The sequence below is a fragment of the Mycteria americana genome, chromosome 13, assembly GCF_035582795.1.
Source record: "Mycteria americana isolate JAX WOST 10 ecotype Jacksonville Zoo and Gardens chromosome 13, USCA_MyAme_1.0, whole genome shotgun sequence".
Taxonomy (NCBI): domain Eukaryota; kingdom Metazoa; phylum Chordata; class Aves; order Ciconiiformes; family Ciconiidae; genus Mycteria; species Mycteria americana.
Window position 1 is genome coordinate 3167920 of NC_134377.1, and position 19855 is coordinate 3187774.

General features: G+C 70.3%; 2 protein-coding genes across 2 annotated transcripts; both read left to right on the forward strand.

Annotated features, from left to right (window-relative positions):
* Positions 1 to 1693: 1693 nt before the first annotated feature.
* Positions 1694 to 12837, forward strand: TBC1D10A (TBC1 domain family member 10A). The gene is made up of 9 exons (XM_075515940.1): positions 1694 to 1973; positions 5332 to 5431; positions 8532 to 8639; positions 8961 to 9067; positions 9748 to 9862; positions 10139 to 10204; positions 10553 to 10742; positions 11030 to 11184; positions 11432 to 12837. The coding sequence occupies exons 1-9, from the start codon at positions 1768 to 1770 to the stop codon at positions 11822 to 11824; spliced, it is 1440 nt and encodes a 479-aa protein (XP_075372055.1). The 5' UTR covers positions 1694 to 1767; the 3' UTR covers positions 11825 to 12837.
* Positions 12838 to 13935: 1098 nt separating this feature from the next.
* On the forward strand, positions 13936 to 19191 carry CASTOR1 (cytosolic arginine sensor for mTORC1 subunit 1). Its single transcript, XM_075516357.1, has 9 exons — positions 13936 to 14111; positions 14245 to 14315; positions 16853 to 17046; positions 17207 to 17339; positions 17545 to 17668; positions 18370 to 18483; positions 18585 to 18667; positions 18812 to 18906; positions 18989 to 19191. The coding sequence occupies exons 1-9, from the start codon at positions 13999 to 14001 to the stop codon at positions 19052 to 19054; spliced, it is 993 nt and encodes a 330-aa protein (XP_075372472.1). The 5' UTR covers positions 13936 to 13998; the 3' UTR covers positions 19055 to 19191.
* Positions 19192 to 19855: the final 664 nt, after the last annotated feature.

A 19855-nucleotide genomic window follows, 5' to 3' on the forward strand; every position in this document is an offset into this window, starting at 1 on the left:
AGCCAGCAGCCTCCCTCCGCCGCTGGGCTCCTCTCGGGGGGCAGGCAGGCGGGAGGAAGCCCTGTTGCTGTAGGGAAGGTGCCTGGCGCTGGCCCAGCCCAGGTGGCCAGCAGTCCCCCGGCCGTGGTGGCCAGCTGCTGTCTTTGACAGATGCCCGCGTGTCTGACTTTGTCACACAAAGGCAGCCTGCTCCCATCCCTGCTGTAGGACGCCAAATTCGGAGTGTCCCGGCGGGTGCGGGCGGGGTGGATGGTGGATGTAGGGGCTCTCCTGCCCGGCAGGAAGGTGGGATAATTACTTCCCCTTTGCTTTTAAAAACTAGACAATACGTACAATCTTGGAGAAAACAAAACTGGGCAGCGAGTGGTGTTTTCCAGAGCTGATAACAAAACTGCAAAGAAAGCTCTGAAATGGAGAAGTCACGTTTTTGCATCCGGTGCGGGGCCCAAACGCGGTGGACTGTGGTTAAGGTCACCCAGCTTTCCTTCTCCAGCTGTGCTCGGTGGTGTGAACCACCCCGGGGCAGTGCCCGAGGAGCTCCCCCATGGCACGCTCCCCCATGGCACGTTTCCTCGATGTCTCCGGCTGAACGCTGCGCTGGTGCTTAGGTGACATTTTCAGCCAAGCCTCTTCTACCAGCCTGGCAGGGCCGAGCTCCCGGCCCCGTGCTCTGGCAAGAAAACTTCCCACTAGAAATAGCTCGTGTGGAGCCTTGCCAGCCCGTCTCTATCTAAATATTACTGATAAATGTTGTGGCAGACTGTGCGTGTGTACATCTAGCACAAAACAACCCTTACCGGGCCTTGCACTTCGCTGGGGAAGGATCCGCAGGGCTCGAGCTGCCAGAAAAGCCTGGAAGGAGGTTGAGTTGTTGCTGACTTTAACGCGCTTCGTCCCCTTGGTCCTTTGGCGATTTACCCAGCACCTCAGCCGCCCCGCGCAGGGGCTGGGCTCTCGCAACCCCCGGTGCTTTGCCCTTCGAGGGAGAAAAGGGAGCGCTGGGCTGCAGGGCTGTGCGGGGGGCCGGGGCCGGGTGCCTCCCTCCCTGCGGGCCGGCCCCTGGAAGGCTCCACCCGGGGCAGGTCCCACCAGGGCCCGGCCCCAGCGCTGTCACCCGGCCGGTCGCAGATCCTTTTGTGCTTTATTTTTGGAAGAGCCGGGCCAGTTTTACCTGTCCGGGGTGAAGGCGGCGAGGCCGTTGGGGGCTGGGGAAGGGGAGCGGGGGGCTGGGGCAGGCTCGGGGTGCGCTGTGCTCAAGGAGGGGGTGACGGGTGTGCCTTGGCCTTCACAGCGGCCCCAGGGGGAAACGGACCCCCCCCAGCGCCCTGTCCCAGTCCGTGCCCGGTGCAACCCTAGCTCAGCCCCAGTGGCGTCCCAGTAAGCACACAGTGCAGCCCCCACGGGTTCCCAGTGCCACCCCAGCACGGGCCCAGTGCAGCCCCGCTACGGGCTCAGCCCGGTCCCGGTGCGGACCCGCTCCGCTCCCAGTCCCGGCGCTGCCCCGCTCCCGGCCCTGGCCCCGCCCCTCTCGCTGGCCCCGCCGGGGGCGGGGGCAGGCCCTGACGGACAGCTCCCTCCCGGCCTCTTGGCCAATCCCCCTCCCGGAGCGGGAGGTCCCCGTCACCACCCGTGCGGCTGGTTGGCGGGAGGCCCGCTCCCGCCCAATGGCGTCGCCGCGCGGGGGCGTGGCTCGGCGGGCGGGGGGCGTGGCCGCCGCCGTGGCCGCGGCATGGAGGAGCGGCCGCGCCGCCGCTGAGCCGCGCCGCCATGGCCAAGAGCCGCGGGGGCGGCGGGCCCGGCTCGCCCGGCGACGGCCACCACAGCCTGGCCGGGACCCGCGAGAGCCTGGCCGAGCCGGGCGGCGACGAGCTCAGCTCCCTCGGGTCCGACTCCGAGGTGAACGGCGGCGGCCCCGAGGAGCGGCGCGTCGACAAGTTCGGCTTCATCGTGGGCAGCCGCAGCGCCGAGGGGCCGTGAGTGGGGCCGGGGCCGGGGGGGGGCCGCGCCGCGCCGCGCCGCGCGTCTCGGGGCGCTGAGGGCCCGGGGGAGCCGCCCTGGGCCCGGCTGGAGCCGCCAGCGGCCCCTCGGCCCCCGCAGGGCCGGGCCGCGGGGCCTCGGCCGCTGGGCCGGGCCGGGAGGGGGTTGTCCTCCGCCCCCGGGCCCTCGGGGCCGGTCCCCGGCGCCCCGCGGGCAGCCCGGCCCCGCTCCGGCCCGCGTCCCGGAAGAGCAGCCGCTGCCGGGGCGGGCTGCGGGCGAGCGTCCGCGCCGCCGCTCCCAGCCCGCTTCGGCTCCGTGCGGGCGCGGCTGCCCCGGCGCCGGTGCCGCAGGCTGGGGCGGCCCGGCCCGGCCCGGCGGGGGTGCGCCCGGGTCCCCGCTTGCAGGGCAGCGCCTGCACCGGGCGGTCACATCCTGCCGGGGTAGCCGGGCCGGCGGGAGCTCTCCCGGGCCTCGGTGCCGCCGCCGTCCCCAGGCTCTGCCGCCCGGGGCCGGTACCCGGGGCATCGCACACGCCCGCGGTGGAGGCCCCGGTAGCCGGGGTGGGCGCAAGAGCCCCGGAGCTGGGCCCGCTTCCCCCCGACCCTCCCGCGCCCAGGAGGGGGAGAGGCTGGGAGCGGCGTCCGCCTCGGGCGCGGAGGGACGGGGGAGCTGGGAGCTGCCAGCAGCGCCGAGGCCTCCTCACCGCCTTCCCTGCGCCGAGGTCAGTGTCCGGTTACCTCCGCGCCTCCGCGCCTCCGAGCGCTGGATTCCCGTGTATTTTTGGGAACGGGGGAGGCCGGACCGTTGCTCGGCGTCCTGCCGGGGGAACCGGCATCGGTAGCTGCTGGCGAAGGCACCGTGGCGAGGAGCCGTTGGCCGGCCTCGCTCTGCGGAGGAAGCTCTCGGAGGAAGCGGGGCAGCCGAAATCAGCTGCGAGCAGCCCGCGGCCGTGCCAGCCCGAGGTGCTGGGCCCCGGGGTGGTGCCGGCACCCAGGAATGCGCTCCGGGCTGCCGGGGAGCCGGTTCGGCAGCGTTTGGCGTTTACCTTCCTGGCCGTGGTTTCGCAACGACGCCCGGAGAAGCGTGCGGGGTCGCGGCGGGGACGACGCGTGGCAGCCCGCTCCTCTCCAGCTGGGACGTTACCTGGAGCGGGCTCCCCTGCGGTCTGCCCGCCTGCGTGCTCTGGTGTCAGCCGGGCCCCGTGACTCGGTTTCCCCATCCACCTGGAGCAAAGCGCTCGCCCCCCGTAAGCCCGTGGGTGTTGTTTGGTCGGTCTGCGGGGAGAGAAGGCACCGGAGGTTTGACTGCCGGCGCTGGGCAAGGTGCATCGCTCTGGGTGATAAACCCTGCCCCTGCCCGCCGGGTTCGCGGCTCGGTGCTGTGGAAGCAGGGTGATCTCTCCAGCCTGGGGTGCTGCACCCCATCCTGGCCACCCACCGTGTTCTGGGGACACTTCAGATGTCCCAGCTGTCGTCCTTGCGGCCACCGGCTGTCCCTGGGTGCTCGGGTGGGTGTCCCTGTCCCTGGGGTTCAGCAGGCAGCGGCTCCCCCAGCCAGAGCTCCTGGCGCTGGAGGCGAGCGGGGATGCCGACGGCGTGGTGACTGCGGTCACTGGGGACTGAGCCTTCCTCCCGTGCCCTGCAGGTGCGCTGGGGCCCGATCCTGCCCTCCTTCGGGGCTTTTATCCGCTCCCCATCTCTCCCGGGAGTGGATAAACAGAAGTGGATGGCCTCCCTCTGGGGCTGGCAGAATTGGGGTTCCTCTAGCTAGAAGGGTTTTGGGGAAGCACGGGGAGGGCAAGCGGGGTGTCCCAGCATTTGTGGAGGGTCTGGGGGCACCGGGAAGGGCCGAGCTGTGGAGCTGTCACCCGCAGCGTGGGTGCGGAGGAGCGCTTTCCCTGCGTAGGGCACCTCGCTGCCCTCCCGGCCTGGGGTGCGCCCGCCCCGTCCTCCCCGCCTCGGCCATCCGAAATGCCTCCGGTCCTCGCTCTGTGCCCGCTGCCAAGCAGCCGTCAGCTGGTAACAGCTTCCAGTCTGGGCTGGCCGGGCTCCAGCGGGCCCGTGGCCAGCTCCTGTGTCCGGCGTCCAGTGCTCCCGAGCTTCCCACGCCTCGGCGAGCCCCGGCTCCTCCGGCAGCCCAGGCTCCCCGGCTCGGGGCCAGCGCTCCTTCCGTCCCCGTGCCAGGCTGCGCTGCCGGCCGTGCCCGGCCTGCGCTGGGGAGGTGGGGTGGCCGCACCGAGCAAAGCGGATCCCTTCGGAGAGGGTTTGCTCCCCGAAACAATTGCGCTCGGCCTGGTCTGACCCGCTGCGGTGGGTGGGACCCGGCGGGGAAGGGCTGGGCAGGGAGCGGGGCAGCGCTGCCAGCTGGATGCAGTCCTGGGCTCTCCGTGCCGCTTTGCTTTCCGGCTCCTAAGGCGGGGAGGTCTGGGAGAAGGCAGGGCCCGTGCGCCCTGCAGCAGGGCTGGGCGCTCTGCGTGTCCCTGGGGGATGCTCGGCGCCTGGACCGCTGTCCTCGGAAAGGATCCGGCTGCTCCTGGGATCAGCACGGCCGCAGGGCAGCGCGGAGCCGAGCCCGGGAAGGCATCAGGTCTGCTGAAGTTGGCTTTTCTCCATTGATGGCTTGAAGGAGCTTCTGCTTTCCCTGGCCGAGCTGTCTGTCGCCCTGGCTCTCCCCGATGAAAGGCAGAGGGTGCCGGGGGGCTGGAGGCTGCGGTGCCGGCTTCCCCCTCGCCAGCTTTGGCGTCACGGCAGCATCCCCGCTGGCCTCGGCAGGGTTAAGTCGGATTCCCCGGCTCTGCCGTTGCTGGAAAACACTCCCCTCCCTCCTGGGGGACCCTCGGCCGGGCTCGGCGCCGGGCCTGGAGCTGCGCCAGGCTTTTGGGGTGCGAGCATGACTGGGGCCGCGCAGATGACATGATGCTTATGGCCCCGGCTTTCTCCGTCTGCAGCCAGCCCCCGCAGCGGGGATCGGACCTTGCTCAGCTCAGCTCACGGCTCTGGCCGTGCTCCCCGGTTCCTCGCCTTCCTGGCGTGCCCCTCTCTCTGGGCGCGGGTCCCCAGGGATGCTCAGGCACATGGTGGGTGCCGCGCAGGCTGCTCCCGAGAGGTTTTGAACTGCTGGGGAGCCGGGGCTGCGCTGGCGCGGTGATTTCACGGGTGGTGAGCGCTTCCGGCAGCGCCGAGCAGCTGCCGAAACACTGGCGCTCTCGAGCGTGTCCCAGCCGGGCTCTGCGCCTGGGGGAGGGCAGGCAGCCGGCCGTGGGGGGCACCGTGGGGTGCTGGAGGGGACGGGGGGGCTCTGCGATGCAAGGAGGGCTTGCGGCCATGCTGACCGGCCTCTTCGCCCCTCCCGCAGGCTGGAGGAGGTGCCCTTGGAGGTGCTACGGCAGCGGGAGTCCAAGTGGCTGGATATGCTCAACAACTGGGACAAGTGGATGGCCAAAAAACACAAGAAGGTAAGTGGCGGCCTTGTCCCCTGGGGCTGCCCCGGGACAGCTGTGCAGGCGAGAGGAGGCGGCAGGGAGGGACAGCCGGGTGCGGCCGTGTCCCCTTGAGGCTTTGGGGCAGCCCGCGTGTCACCAGGTCCCCGCGGGCCGATGCGTTGCCTTTGGATGATGCCGTTGGCTCGAACGGGCCGTTCCCTCCCTGTGACGTTTCTCATTGCGGGAGGGAAGCTGGAGCGTGGCGGGGGGCTGAGCCTGCCGTCCCCGAGCCAGCCTGCTCCAGCCCCCGTCTGCTCCCTGCCGGGCTGGAGCCTTCCTGGGGCTGCTTTGGCTGCCTGCAGGCAGCCACGGGAATTGTTCGGTCATGGAAACTTCTGGTGTGAGCATCTTGTAGACCAAAAAAAGCTCCGGGTAGGAAATGTTGGAGCCTGATGTGCGTGATGCTGGTCTGCAAGCTGGGGTCCCCAGGAGACTCGTGGTGGCGTGTGCTGGGTGGCTCCTTGGCTCTGTCCGTTGGGGCTCCCTGACCTCCTGAGCCTGCGAACGAGGCAGAGGTGGGATGCGGCAAGTCCCGGGCTGCTGCCGTGTGTCTGCTAGAAGCAGCGAGGCGGCTGGCACGGGTCAGTGGTGCCTGAGAGCAGCCGAAGGGCGGCCGCCGCCTCCTCCTCCTCCTCCTCCACCCCGCTGGCAGAGCCTCCTGGCACTGCTCCGTGTGCTGTGCTCCCGGGAGCGCTGTCCCTGCTCGGTGCCTGGTAAACGATGCAGGAATCCCTCATCTGTTTCTTGGCCGCTCACAAAGGAATTGGGAGAGCTTTTCGGGATGCGGCAGGCGGGCGCTTTGTTCTGCGGGCGGTTTCCGCTGCTCTCCGGCCGTGCCGCAGCATGGCCTCCGGGCTCCGGTGAATGATCCGGCAGCCGTACGTCTGGCAGAGGAGCTCCCTCTTGCTTGGGCTGAGCTCCTGAGGGGCTCCGTGGGGCTGATGCGCCGTGTAGTCTGTCCTGCAGCAAAAATCCATGCCCAGGGCCTCTGAGGTCTGCTCTGGAGAGCTGCTTCATGCCTGGAGCCCTGGGGCTGCTCAGGGAAGGGTGCCAGGCCTGGCCTCGGGTGCAGGTGACCATCCCTGCTCTGGCAGGAGCCTGGCTGCTTTGGTACGGGGCCACGTGGCATGGCTCGGGCCCTGCTGCTTCGGAGGAGCTCCCCATGCCTCTGAAAAACCCCGGTGCTTTTCTGGCTGCCTCACCGGGGTTGGCTGGCGGCCCGGGGATCTCTTGGGCCAGCTACTGCCGGGCTCGCTCGCACCTGCACCGCTCCAGGATCCCGACATGCTCCCTCCCTCGCCCCCTTGGCCCGGATCCCAGCACAGCCACGGCCCTGCGTCCTTCGTGGTGCTGAGCCGTGCCGGCGCCGCGTGCCGGTTCTTGCCCTCTCCAGCCAGACCGAAGGAGGGCAGACGCGTGGGCAGCTCCCGGTGCTCTCCAGGGACGGGCAGCGCTGCCGGCTGCTTTTCAGGCTGCTCTTTGCTGTCGGCATCCCTCAGCCCAGACGTGCTCCCGGTCCCTGGAAGGGCGCGGTGGGATCCCGGGAGCTGGATAACCCCGGTGCAGGGGTGATGGCAGGACCCCGTACGGAGCCAAGGGGATGAGGTGCTCAGCGGCTTGGCCCCAGCCGCACTGAGCCTGGCCAGCTGGAGGGGCTGCTGAACCAAAACCCAGCAAGGCGGCTTCCTTCCTGGCAGCTTAGCCAGCAGGAAGGGGAGCCGGCTCAAAAAGGCAGCCGTCAGCAGCGGCAGAGCTGCCCGCAGTCACCCTGGGCATCGCCCGCCGCGTTTCCTGCGAGCACAAAGGCCCCGCGGGGCTCGGGACCTGCCCCGGTAAACAAGCAGCGCTGCGGCGAGGGAGCAGCAAACCCTCCTGGGGATCCGGCGTTACCGCCATGCTGGGTTGGGCTGCTTGGAAGCACAGCCGCCTGCTCCCAAGTTACGCCGGCAAACAGGGAAAAGGAGCTCTGGGCGGGCAGGAGAGGCCCAGGGAGGCGTGGGGAGCTGTCGGCCGCGGCTCGCAGAGCCCTGGCACGTCTCCGGCACTTGGCGTGTGCCACCCAAGCGGGGACTTGAGGCATGGAGGCCGTGCTGGGTTTTTGCAGAGTTTTATGTGGCGTAACTGTGCTGAAAGCACCGGTCTTGTAGGCTCCTGCCGTGCTGCGTGCCCTGGCCAAGGGCCACGGGGAGGTGGTGCTGCTGCTTCCCCAGGAGCTGGAACGGGACGTGTGAGGGTCTCTGGTTTTGGTCCCTGCTGGGGTGCTGGCTGCGGCAGGGTTAAGCCGGCTCGGCTCCCTGCTGCGGGGTAGGTACAGGCGCTGCCTCGGCTGGACTTTGGTCCTGGCCAGTGCCTTGTGCCAAGGAAATTAGGGGCTGACTGTGGGCATGGAGCCGGCCCCAGGGGCCTCGGGAGCCAGCCGTGTGTGGAGCTGGGGCCGGACCAGGCCTGCCCTTCCCCCCGGGATGAGCGGACGGGAAGGCTGGGGTGCTCCGCAGGGTGCACCTCCCTGCTCTCCCTGGCCCCGAGGGTGAGCAGGAGGGCTGGGCTGGGGGCCGGGGAGCCCTCCCCTGCGTCCCCGGTGCTTCCCGTGGGCCGTGCCAGGGTGGGGAGGGAGCCACCCGCTCCTCACCTTGGCTCCAGTGTTTGCTTTTCCAGCTCCCAGCAGGATCACGCTTTGAGGCAGAGCCGGGCTTGTTTGGAGCTGTTTGCAAGCCACAAAGCCTCGGCCGGGCTCCTGGCCCCCATCCGCAGCTCCCTCGTGCCGGTGTAGCTCTGCCTGGCACGTTAAGAGCAATGCTGGGGCGAAGGGGGTGCGCAGACCCCTCCCGAGACCCTCAGGGTCTCTGGCTGCCGCTCCCCGGGCCATCCCCGTGCAATGCCGGCCGCCGTCCCGGGACACCTGGCTGGGCACCCTGTCCCCAGGGCTGCAGGGACACATCCCCTTGTACAGGGAGGCAGCAGGGGACCGGCCTGCGACGGCAGTGCTGGGCCTGGCTCCCGTCTTGCCCCAGGGGCCCTTTTGCTCCCTGCTGCTCTGCTGACCCCCGTGCCGGCTGCCTTGCTCCCCCCACAGATCCGGCTGCGGTGCCAGAAGGGGATCCCACCCTCGCTGCGGGGCCGAGCCTGGCAGTACCTCTCCGGGAGCAAGGTCAAGCTTGAGCAGAACATCGGCAAGTTCGACGTGAGTGCAGCCGGGGACCTTGCTGCGCTGCCGGGGAGGGGGTGCCGGTGGAGGGGGACGGTGCTGGGGTGGCTCCTGCTCCCTCCAGGGCTGGGGTGTCTGTTAGGCTCGTTCCCGCCGTGTGCGGTTCAAGGGGGCTAGCGTCCCAGGCAGCGTGGGCTGACGCGCGACCTGATGGGGCTTGTGTCCGGGGCGGAGGCAGGTCCGGCCCCGTGGCTGCTCTGCCGGCTCCCTTGGGCTCACCACGGGCCCCACGTGCCGGGGTGCGGCTGGCACCCTGCCCGTGTGGGGTGTTGCTCACCCCAACGCTCTCCTCCCCAGGAACTGGATCTCCTCCCGGGGGACCCAAAGTGGCTGGACGTGATCGAGCGGGATCTCCATCGGCAGTTCCCCTTCCACGAGATGTTCGTCTCGCGTGGAGGCCACGGGTAAGCGGAGCTGCTGCGTGTCCGGTCCTCGGCTACCACCGGGCTGGACCAGCACCATGGGGTGGGCACTGTCTATCCCAGCTCATGGACCCGCAGCGTCCCCCGCAGCGTCCCCCGCAGTCCTTGCACCCCCCAGCTCGCAGGGCATCCAGGCATGGGCTGAAAGCAGGATGGCTTCCCGGGAGCTCGGTGCACAGCCCTCAGCACCAGCTCTGACCCCCAGCGGGGTGGGAATTGCCGCGGCAGGAGGGCGGAGGGAGGAGACAGCTGGCTGTGGCATCCGTTTCACCAGGGAAATGCCGTTCCCCACGTGTCGGGGAGCATCTGCACCGCTACGCTTGCAGCTGGGTCCCTGCCCGGCCACGGCTCACCCTGCGCCAGCATCCCCGGGAGACGGTCGGTTCCCTGTCTCGCCTCTCGCATCCAGGCAGGGTGGGGCCTCCACGGGCAGAGCTTCCCGGAGCAGAGCCGTGGTTATCGTGTCCCAAAGCCCTGGGTTTGTGTGGAAGAAGGATCCTAGCCAGGGACTGACTCGCGCTCATGGGGGAAGAGCGGTGGCCAGCGGCCAGCCTGCGGTGCTGGATCGCCGTGCCATGCCAAGTGCCGATTTGGTCCGTGGGGAGGCTGCTGGGCTGCGTCCGTGCCCTCTCCACCTCTCCCTCCCCGGGGTGTCTCCGCAGGCAGCAGGACCTGTTTCGGGTGCTGAAGGCATACACGCTGTACCGCCCGGAGGAGGGCTACTGCCAGGCCCAGGCCCCCATCGCCGCCGTCCTGCTCATGCACATGCCGGCCGAGGTACGAGCACGCGGCGGGGAGGGCAGGGGGACTCGGTGGCCGGCGAGCTGGGACCAGCGGGAGGGTGTGGGTCGCTTTGGGGTGGTGCGGATGGGCTGGGTGCTCGGCTCACGCGCCCGTTTACCCCAAAGCTCGGCTGGTGCAGGGAGGTGCCCTTCGTCCCAGGTGTGCTCTGCCTCCTCCCGCCCGCTCCCCTGGTCCCCGGGAGCAGAGTGGGGGCTGCAGGGACATCCCCGGGGACACCTGGGCGCTCACCCGCTGTCCCTTGGCTTGCAGCAAGCGTTCTGGTGCCTGGTGCAGATCTGCGAGAAGTACCTCCCCGGCTACTACAGCGAGAAGCTGGTGAGTGAAGGGCCCGCAGTGCCTTCAGCGGTGGCAGGGACCTGTGATGTCTCCAGGCTGGAAGCTCCCCCCGCTCCTCACCCCGGAGAAAGAAGGGAGCCTGGGGAGATGCTGGGTGCTCCCGCGGTCTCCGTGTTGTGCCACGGCCCCCAGGAGCATCCCGCAGTCAGGGATGGGGGCTCAGCATAGCTTTGCTGCCGGCGTCCGTGGGGCACAGCTCTGCTCCCGTAGCCAGGTCTGGAGGGGAGGGTGGGCTGCTCCTCCTCTGGGGCCGGGCACTGGGGAGCTGATCCCAGGGCTGGGCTGGGGTCAAGGCCCTCACTGGGGCTCCCGACGCTGTCCCTGCAGGAGGCCATTCAGCTGGATGGGCAGATCCTCTTCTCGCTGCTGCACAAGGTCTCGCCTGTGGCCTACAAGCACTTGAGCAAGCAGAAGATCGACCCCATCCTCTACATGACGGAGTGGTTCATGTGTGCCTTCTCCCGCACGCTGCCCTGGAGCTCCGTCCTGCGCGTCTGGGACATGTTCTTCTGTGAAGGTAGAAGCTCCCCACCACCCTCCTCTTCCTCCCGGGGTGACCGGCTGCTTGCCTGTGCCTGGCACATGGGACCCGTCGTAGGGCAGGTTTGGGGCAGCCACGTGCCTGGGGTGCAGACTGGGCTGTTTTCCTGGGGGTTAAGGGGGCACGTGCATCCCAAATCCACCCTCTTGCCTGTGCTGACTGCCAGCGGGACCGGGACCTGGTGCCCCACGGCATCTGAGGGACATAGTGGCAGCGTCACCCTGTCCTGCCTGGCACTCGCTGCCTCACCTCTCCCCTTGCAGGGGTGAAGATCATCTTCCGAGTGGGCCTCGTGCTGCTCAAACACACGCTGGGCTCCTCGGACAAGCTCAAGTCCTGCCAGGGCCAGTATGAGACCATGGAGAGGCTGAGGGCCCTCAGCCCCAAGATCATGCAGGAGACCTTCCTGGTGCAGGAGGTGAGGTGCTGGGGAGAGGCTGGGGGCCCAGTGCCGCCCAGTTGGCCACGCGGCTGGACTGGGCTGCCCCTGGGTGGGCAGAGCTGGCATAGCATGGGGGCAGTCCCCAAAGGGCTTGGATTTGGGGTTGCCTCTGCCCTGGGGGGGTATCCCACACCCTGCCCCAGTGGCTGGGGTGCCGAGGCGGCCCCGGGTGGCACTGTCACTGTCGGGGGAGATGCTGATGGCACGAGTCTGTCCCCCGCAGGTCATCGAGCTGCCGGTGACAGAGCGTCAGATCGAGCGGGAGCACCTGATCCAGCTGAAGAAGTGGCGGGAGACGCACGGGGAGCTGCAGTGCAAGTCCCCCCCGCGCCTGCACGGTGCCAAGGCCATCAGCGAGGCCGAGCCCCCCACCCGCAAGGCGCTGGAGCCCGTCCCCTCCATCATCGTCCCCCCCGGGCCCGCCCCCGTGCCCAAGGCCCGCAAGAGCAAGGAGAAGAGCAGAGAAAAGGGCCCGGCCAGCCCCGCTAACGGCCCCGGGGCCGAGGGCAACGGGGCACCCGGCGCGGCCCGGGAGCTGCTGCACCCCCAGGTCTCCCCCCACCACCAGTCCAAGGAGAGCCTGAGCTCCCGGGAGAGCGAGGACACGTACTTGTAGGGCCGGCGCGGCGCTGGGTCCGCAGCCCGGGCAGCCGGGCTCAGCTGGGCTGCGCACGGCCCCGGGCTCAAGGACGCTGCTGGGGGGTGCGCGGGGACCCGTGGCGCCTGGCGCTGGGGGCTCTGGGCTGGAGGGATGGGGACGGGCTGGCTGGTGCGGCTCCCTGGGGACAGCACTGTCCCTGCGTGCAGGGATGCCCGCTCGGGGCGGGCTCGAAGCTGGGGGGCATCCACGGGAGCTTGGCCAGGTGCGGTGACCAAAGGGGACGCCGTCGGTCTGCGCTGGGTGCCCACCCCGGCAGGGTGCTGGCACCGCGAGTGGTGGGAGCCCTGGCAGGGGTGGCTGAGCCACCCGAGCTCCCTCCCCACAGCTGGGGGGGCCGAGCTGCCCCTCGGGCCCTTCTCCCTGTCCCAGAGCCCCTCAACCCGCTGCCCCGGGGTCCCGCCCATGGCCCCCGCCCTGCGCCAGCCGCGCAGACCCAGACTCCGAGCGCCCGCGCCCGGCGCAGGGGGACTGGGGGTACGCAAGGAGCTGGGGGGACCCCTTGCCCCCCTCCTCTTTATCTAGTGAGGATGTATCGAGCTGTAGCCCTATATGTAGTACCGAATTTACCTACTCACTGAGCCTATTTATTATTCCTCCGTGGCAGTAACCGTCGCAGGACAGGGACCGAGGTTGGGAGTTGCAGGCAGGATGCGCCGGAGGCAGCGGGGTTTGATGCCAGACCACAACCATGGGGCTAAAGCCCCCCACCCCAACCCCGAGCTCCCCACGGCTCGGGGGGGAACGTTCACCCTGCCGGGGCTCTCCCCACCGCTGCCACCCACCCCAAGCCCCCCGCAGAGGTGAGACGGGGTGCCCGTGGGGTGGGCGAGCAGCCGGGCGCTCCCTGGTTGCGGGGGGTCCCCTCTCTCCCCCCTGCCCTCCCCAAGGGCAGGGGGTGGCTTTGTAAAATAAAGCGGGGAAAAACGGTTTTGTACAAAGGGGTAAATAAAGCAGGATTGTGTAAAGGCGCAGTGCCTGTGGCTCCCACCATGTCGTTCTGTCGCCTGTGGGGTACGGGGTGGCACGGGATGGGGGGGTGTGGGTGCTGCCCCCTCCCGCTGCACCCCAGCCCAGACCGTGTCTCCCCTGGGTGCTCTGGTCCCTGGGGGCAGGTGCTGGGGAGGGTCCTGGGAAGGGACACGCTGCTGTCACCCCTCTCTCCTGCCCCGCCTGAGCCCCGGAGCGCGGCCGAGCCCCAGCCTGCCCTTGCTGTCTTGCCCTGCCCCGGGGCTGCCCGGGTTCGCGGTGCAGAGGGGCAAAAGCCGAGCCCTGCCCCAGCTTGGGACGCCGCGGCGGCTGCCAGGCCCTGGGGTGTCCGGGGGGTTCTCGGGGGGGGAGGGGGCTGCCATGGGGTGAGTGCCCTTCCCAGCACCCAGACCTGCCCCTTCTCCCAATGTCCCAGCACCCGGACCTGCTCCCTCTCCCCCTGTCCCAGCTCCTGTGGCCGAACAGAGCCGGGAGCCCCCTAACTTACCCCACGGTGCCGCCGAGCTCAGTTCTCCATGCCCAAAGTGGTGCCCAGGCCCTCTCTCCCTTCCCCACGCTTCCTGCAGGCGGGGGTTCTGCCCAGGCCCCCGTTCCTCCCTCCAAAACCCCCCGTTCCCCGGGGGTGGCCGCGGGACCGTGCCCGTTTGTGGTGCCGGGTTTCCCCCCCCCGGGTTCGGTAAATCCCCGCCGCCGGGCCGCCTTGTCGGGGCTCGGCCTCCCCGGGTCGGGCTCGGGGCTGAGCAGGGGGGGGGCGGGTGGGTGCGGGGGTGTGGGGGGCGGCGGTTGGGCTCCCAGTGGGTGCCCGCCCGGCCTGGCTGGTGCTGGCGGGGGCTGAGCTGGGCAGGGCCGGGAGCGGGAGGCTCGGTCTGGCGGAGCCCCCCCGAGACCCCGGTCCGGGCACCCCGGGGCTCCGGGGCGGGGCCGGGCCGGGCCCCGCGGGGCTTTGGGCTGGGGCTGCCGCGGGGCGGGGCACCGGGGCCGGTCCCGGGCGGGGCGGGGCCGGTCCCGGGGCGGGGCGGGGCGGGGCGGGGCCGGTCCCGGGGCGGGGCGGGGCGGGGCGGTCGCTCCTCCCGCGGCGCGGGGCGGGCCCGGGGCCGCGCTTCCAGCGGCGGCAGCGGCGGCGGGAGCCGGTGCGGGCCGCCATGGACCTGCACATCCTGGAGCACCGGGTGCGGGTGCTGAGCCTGGCCCGCCGCGGGCTCTGGCTCTACACCCACCCGCTGCTGAAGCTGCTCTTCCTGCCCCAGCGCTGCAGGTACCGGCCTTCCTCCCCGTCGTCCTCCTCCTCCTCCGGTGCCCGGCACCGCTCCAGCTCCCCCCGCCCCGTCCCGGTGAGCGGCCCCGGGAAGCGGCGGTGTTGGGGTCGGCAGCGCCGGTTTCGTCTTCAGGTGCAAGTTCTTCAGCCTGACGGAGACCCCCGAGGACTACACCATCATGCTGGACGAGGAGGGCTTCAAAGGTAGCGTGTGGTGGCTTCCACGGCCACCCCGTCCCTCGCAGGGTGGGCTGGCACTGCCGACACGAGTTGTGCACGTTCTCAGCCCCGCTGAGCGCAGCGACGCTCCGGGCCTGGGCTGCAGGGAGCGAGTCCCGGCTTGTAGCGAGGCTCCCTCGGTACATGCCCATCCCCGGGGCTCCTGGCCGCCCAGCTCCCATCCCCTCGGTGCCTGCGCTGGGGATGTACCAGCTTGCCCGGCCGGGGCTCTCCCGGCGTGGCTGCCTCTGCCCTAATAACCCCCTCCCAGGCAGAGCTGCGTCTCCACCGGCTCGCGGGACCAGGCTGTGAAACCGGTGGGGACGGTCTGCGGGGAGCCCGCTGCCAGCTGAAAGCCCGGCTGCTGCGGGCAGGGGGCACGTCCCTCCCGGGACGCCTGTGGGCAGCGCTCCGGGCTCCCTGCCTGCACAGGGCGCTGCTGCCAGACCTCCTGCCGTCACCCCTTGGCCGCTTCCATCTCTTCCCCCTGCCCGGCGAGGGCCAGGGCCGGCCGGCGCTTCGGCAGAGCAGGGCCGATTCCGCACCCGCCGGGGCTGGCAGGGGTGAGCCCTGCCTGGGGGTGCTGCCTGGCAGCAGGGACCGGGTTTTGGGGTGTCCTGGGGGGTTCGAGCCCTTCCAGGCCGGTGCCCCTCCCCGGGAGGTGTCATTCGGTGACATCCCCACCGCTGGTGACCCAGCGTGTGCCGTGCATCAGCCTCACCGCCGGTCCTGCCGGGGGTACCGGCCCAACGGGCTGTGCCAGCGGGGCCGGATCCCCTCCTGGCTTCCCACGCCCAAACCTTCCTGCCGAGGCCGCAGGAGCCGGCCGCAGCTTATCACCTTGGACGTGCCCCAAGGAGCAAGGGTCAGCGCCCCGGCCGTGGGGCGCTCGCCGGCCGGATCCAGCTCCCACCTCCCTCCCCGGCCCTTTGCTGGGGGAAGGGGCCGCGGGGCCGGCTCCCCTCCAGAGCCCGAGCCCTTCCCCACGTATTGTTTTATTTCGGGGCCTGCGGACAAATATTCCTCGATCCCGAGGGGAGGGCGGGAAGTGCTGAACAATGGTCCTGCGAGCCGGCGGCCCCGCTGCGCTGCGTGTACCCCCCCGGGGCTGGGGGGCTGCCAGCGTCCCCTCGCTGCAGGGCCGGGGAGGGGACCCCCGGCAGAGGAGAGCTGCACCCCCTCTTCCCTCGGGGATCCGGATGAAGCCCTGGGGTGGGTGGCGCGAGGACAGCGGGGTCCCCCCCGTGTGCTCACGGCCTCGCCCAGGGTGGTGTTGAAAAGCGATTAAGCGGCGAGTGCTGGGACAGGTCCCCATGTCCCCGTGTGTCCCCCCCCCCCAGCCCCAATGCTCGGCCCTGGGCCGGAGCCGAGGCCGTTCTGCTGCTTCCTGCGCAGGAACAGGCGCTGGAAACACCCGCCAAGGCCCCTGGATCCGGCCCCGCTCCCGCCCTGCCCCAAGGCGTGGGTCGGGAGCGGGGTGCGGAGCCCGTCCCGTGATGGGGTCCCCCCCGTGGGTGCTGGACCCCTCCCTGGGCCGACCTCCCCTCCACCACTGGTGTGATGAGTTTGCCTTCTCAGCTGGGCTGGGACGCCGGGTGCCCGCCGAAGGGCTGGGTGCTTGAGCGGGGCCATCTCGCATGGGTGCTGCCTCCCACCTTTGCCAGGCGGTTTGGAGACCCCTTGGGTGCCCACCCCACCCTGTCCCTTCCAGGGAGTGCTGTGGGGTGGGGAAGGGGGTGCCAGGGAGGGGGGGTTGCCCGGATGAGTCCTGGGGCACCCCGGCAGCGCCAGCCCCTCTCCTGGGCGGGCGGGTGGGTGCGGCAGGGGGGACACGAGCGCAGTCCCCATTCCCCCCCGTCCTGGCGCAGGGGGGCCAGCGCGTGCCCCCCTGCCAATGAAAGCCACTTTCTGGGAGGCAGCCCTGGCCCCCCGGCCAGCCTGGGCTTGGCCCTTCCCCGATGGGCTGGCACCCCCAGGATGGCGGGGTGACCCTTCCCTCCGCCCCTCCGGTGCCCTGTGTGTCGTCCCCCCCCGACCATCCCTGGGGCTGGGGGGCTTCTGGGGGGCAGGGGATGAGGCGGGCAGTCCCGGGGCCCTGGCGATGCTGGTTTTGGGGTGCGGTGTGCCCCAACACCCCCTCGCACCCAGCCCGGGGTGCTGGCGTGGGGAGGAGAGACGTGTCCTGGGCCTGGGGGCGGGGGGTCGTAGCCTCGGCCCCGCTCATCCCTGCAGCCGAATCCAGACGCCGTTTCAGTGCGTGGAGCGGCTGAGCCCTGTCTGGCTCGTTCCGCTTGTGGATGGGGCTGGTCTGTGCCCCCAGACCAGCATCTCCGGCCCCACGGCCGGGGCTGATCCTGTCCTGGCTCTGCCGGGCCAGCTCATCTCCCGAGGAACAGTGTGACATGTGGTGCCTGAGCCGGTGCGAGCGCTGCGGCACGGACAGGGCGTGCAGCGTTGGACGCCGTTCGGCTCTGCCGAGCCCCAGGGCGCCTCGTGCCTCAGTTTCCCCTTGTCCCTCGCAGAGCTGCCGCCCTCCGAGTTCATGCAGGTGGCGGATTCAACGTGGCTGGTGCTCAGCGTCGTCTCCAACGGCCGGGCGCCCTCCGGCTGCCAGGCCACCGGTGTCACCAAGATCGCCAGGTCGGTCATTGCACCGCTGGCCGAGCACCACGTCTCGGTGCTGATGCTCTCCACCTACCAGACGGACTTCATCCTGGTGAGCGCCGGGCGATGACGGGGACGGCGGTGGCTGGTCCCGCCGGGGTGTCGGCTCCGGCGGAGCTGAGTGAGGACCCCGCTGTCCCCGGCTGGCGGGGGGGGGGGGGGGCTGCGGGGAGGGGTGGCGGTGCCGGCCCTGATCCTGCACCCCTGGGCAGGTGCGGGAGCGGGACCTGCCGGTGGTGGTCCACACGCTGGCGGGGGAGTTTGACATCTACAAGGAGGAGAGCGGCGAGTGCATCCCTGTCACCTGCGACGACGTGAGCAACGGCTTCTTCAAGCCCAAGCCGGGTGGGTGACGCCAAGTCCCATGTCCCCCAGGGCCACCCCGTGCCCAAGGCCACCCAGTCCCCGCCGCCGGGATGCTCCGGCTCCCACCGGTGGTACCTCTGCGCCCTGAGGGATGCCGGCCTGTGGCTGCGGTGGCCACGGGGTGGCACTGCGGTACTGTCCCCAAGCTGTCCCCACGCCTGACGGGTGGCTCTCCCCCTGCCAGCCGCCAGCCCCACGCTGCACCCCGTGCAGAGCCCCCAGACCCGCTTCTGCATCCTGACCGTGGCCCCCGACACGCTGCCCGCCATCGCCACCATGCTCATCGACGTCCTCTTCTACTCCCACAGGTGGGTCCCAGGGATGGGGACACAGCTGTGCCCCCTCGTCCGGTGCCACCTGAACTGGGGTGACATGTCCCCCCCTTGCTCCCAGTGGCTTTTCAAACTCTGGGTGCGTTTTGCAAACTGATTTTGCCCTCCCGAGCGTGCCGGGGGGCTGCAGCCATGTGGGTGCCATGGGTCCCTCTGGCTGCAGCCACGTGGGTGCCATGGGTCCCTCTGCCACTGTGGGACATGGGAGCTCCGAGGTGACCCAGGGGACGAGCCCCCCATTGCAGCACAGCCCGGGGAGGGGGGACTGCAAAACAGGAGAGGGTGGCTTGCAAAAGGCCGGTGGGAACGGCGCTGGGGTGCGGGGATGCTCCTGGCCGGGACATCCTGTGTCCCCTGGGATGAGGTCCCTTCTTGTGGGACCCTCCCACTCTGGAGGCACCTTGGTGCTTCGGGAATGCCCCAAAACCCGGTGTCACCCCTGTCCTGTGTGTGGCCAACACCCGCTGCCCCCCAGCCCGGCAGCTGTATGAGCTGCAGACCTTATGGGTAGCACCCGCTCCCGTCCACGCCTCTCCTCCCCACCCGCTGGCTCACCCCGTGGCATCCCAACGTGATGCTCGAAGATGCTCGGTGCCACCACCAAGCCCTTCTCCTCCCAATTTCCGGCGTCATGACCCCTCCCTGCGGCTCTCTTCCCCCCTCTCCCTGCTCCGCAGCCCCCCGAGGGAGGCTGGCACCGGCAGCCAGGACCTCGACTCCATCACCTTCTTTGCCTTCTCCCTCATCGAGGGCTACATCTCCATCGTGATGGACGCAGAAACCCAGAAGCGGTAGGTGCCGTCCGTGGGGATGTCTGTCCGTCTGTCCATCCCTGGGGCTGGGGGCTCTGGGAGGGGGGGTTACACTTAGGCCCCCCCCCCCCTTCTCTCAGGTTCCCCAGCGACCTGCTGCTGACCAGCTCATCGGGGGAGCTGTGGCGGATGGTGCGGATCGGCGGGCAGCCCCTGGGCTTCGGTGAGTGTGGCCGTGGCGGCTGTGTCCCCCCCCGTGCCACCTACCGCCCCGGTAGGGGTGCTTCGGGGTGATGCTCTCCCTGCGCGTCCCCACGGCCGTGCCACCGGGGCCACCGCTCACCCTGGGGTCCCTTTGCCTCCCCAGACGAGTGCGGCATCGTGGCGCAGATCGCCGAGCCGCTGGCCGCCGCCGACATATCGGCGTATTACATCAGCACCTTCAACTTCGATCACGCCCTGGTGAGCCCCTGCCCCTCCCGGGGACCTGCCGCGGTGGGGTGTCCCCCCGGGCTGACACCTGCTCCGTCCCCTGCCCCGGCAGGTCCCCGAGGAGGGCATCGCCGAGGTCATCCAGCTGCTGCAGCAGCGCCAGGAGAGCGGCAGATAGCGGCCGGCTGTCCCCATGCTGGGTGGCCCAGCGCGGTGGCACGGTGGGCTCCCCCTTCCCCCCCACCCCCTATATTTGTTATTTTTTAATTTTAAGGCTCCCCCCGGTGCGGGGCAGAGCCGGGTGCAGCATCGCTCCCTGCCTGCCGGGGACGTGGGGACATGGTGGCTTTGGGGACCCGGTGGCCTCGTGGCAGTGGGACAGTGTCCTGGGGGGGGGAGGGGGGCAGTCCTCACCGTGCCACCCCACGGGGGAGGCCGACGGGCAGGACCGTGCCGTCCTCTGTCCCCAGGCTGGGGGGCGCGGGAGGAGAGCAGCTGGCCCTGGGGACCTGCTGGTGGAGGGACTGGGGGGGACGTGCCGGGGAGCGGTGATGTGCCACTGCGGGGCTGGGGGGGACAGCCCGGGGCTGGCGGGACGTGTCCCCGTGGGTGGTCCCCTTGGGTGGTCCCTTTGGGTGGGGGTGGCCGTGATGCTCTGGGGCACACCTGGACCGGCCCCATGGGGGGTGAAAGCATCCCCAGAGCTGGGGTTCCGCCCTGGCGCCCCAAAAATCTGCAAGGCAGAGATGGGGGGCTCAGCCCCAGCCCTGTGTCCCCTCCGGGGTGGCCCCACATCCCCGCCTGGGCTGTCGCGTATCGTGGGGGGATGATGGCGACCCCCCGACTCCTCCCAAGCCGTATTTTCACATAGTTTTTAGTGAGTCAATAAAAGTCCTATTATTTTTATCTCCACGTAGCCCGTGGCCCTGGGGGGGGTGGCCCAGAGCCAGTCCCTGGGGTGGTGGCACTGGGTGGGATG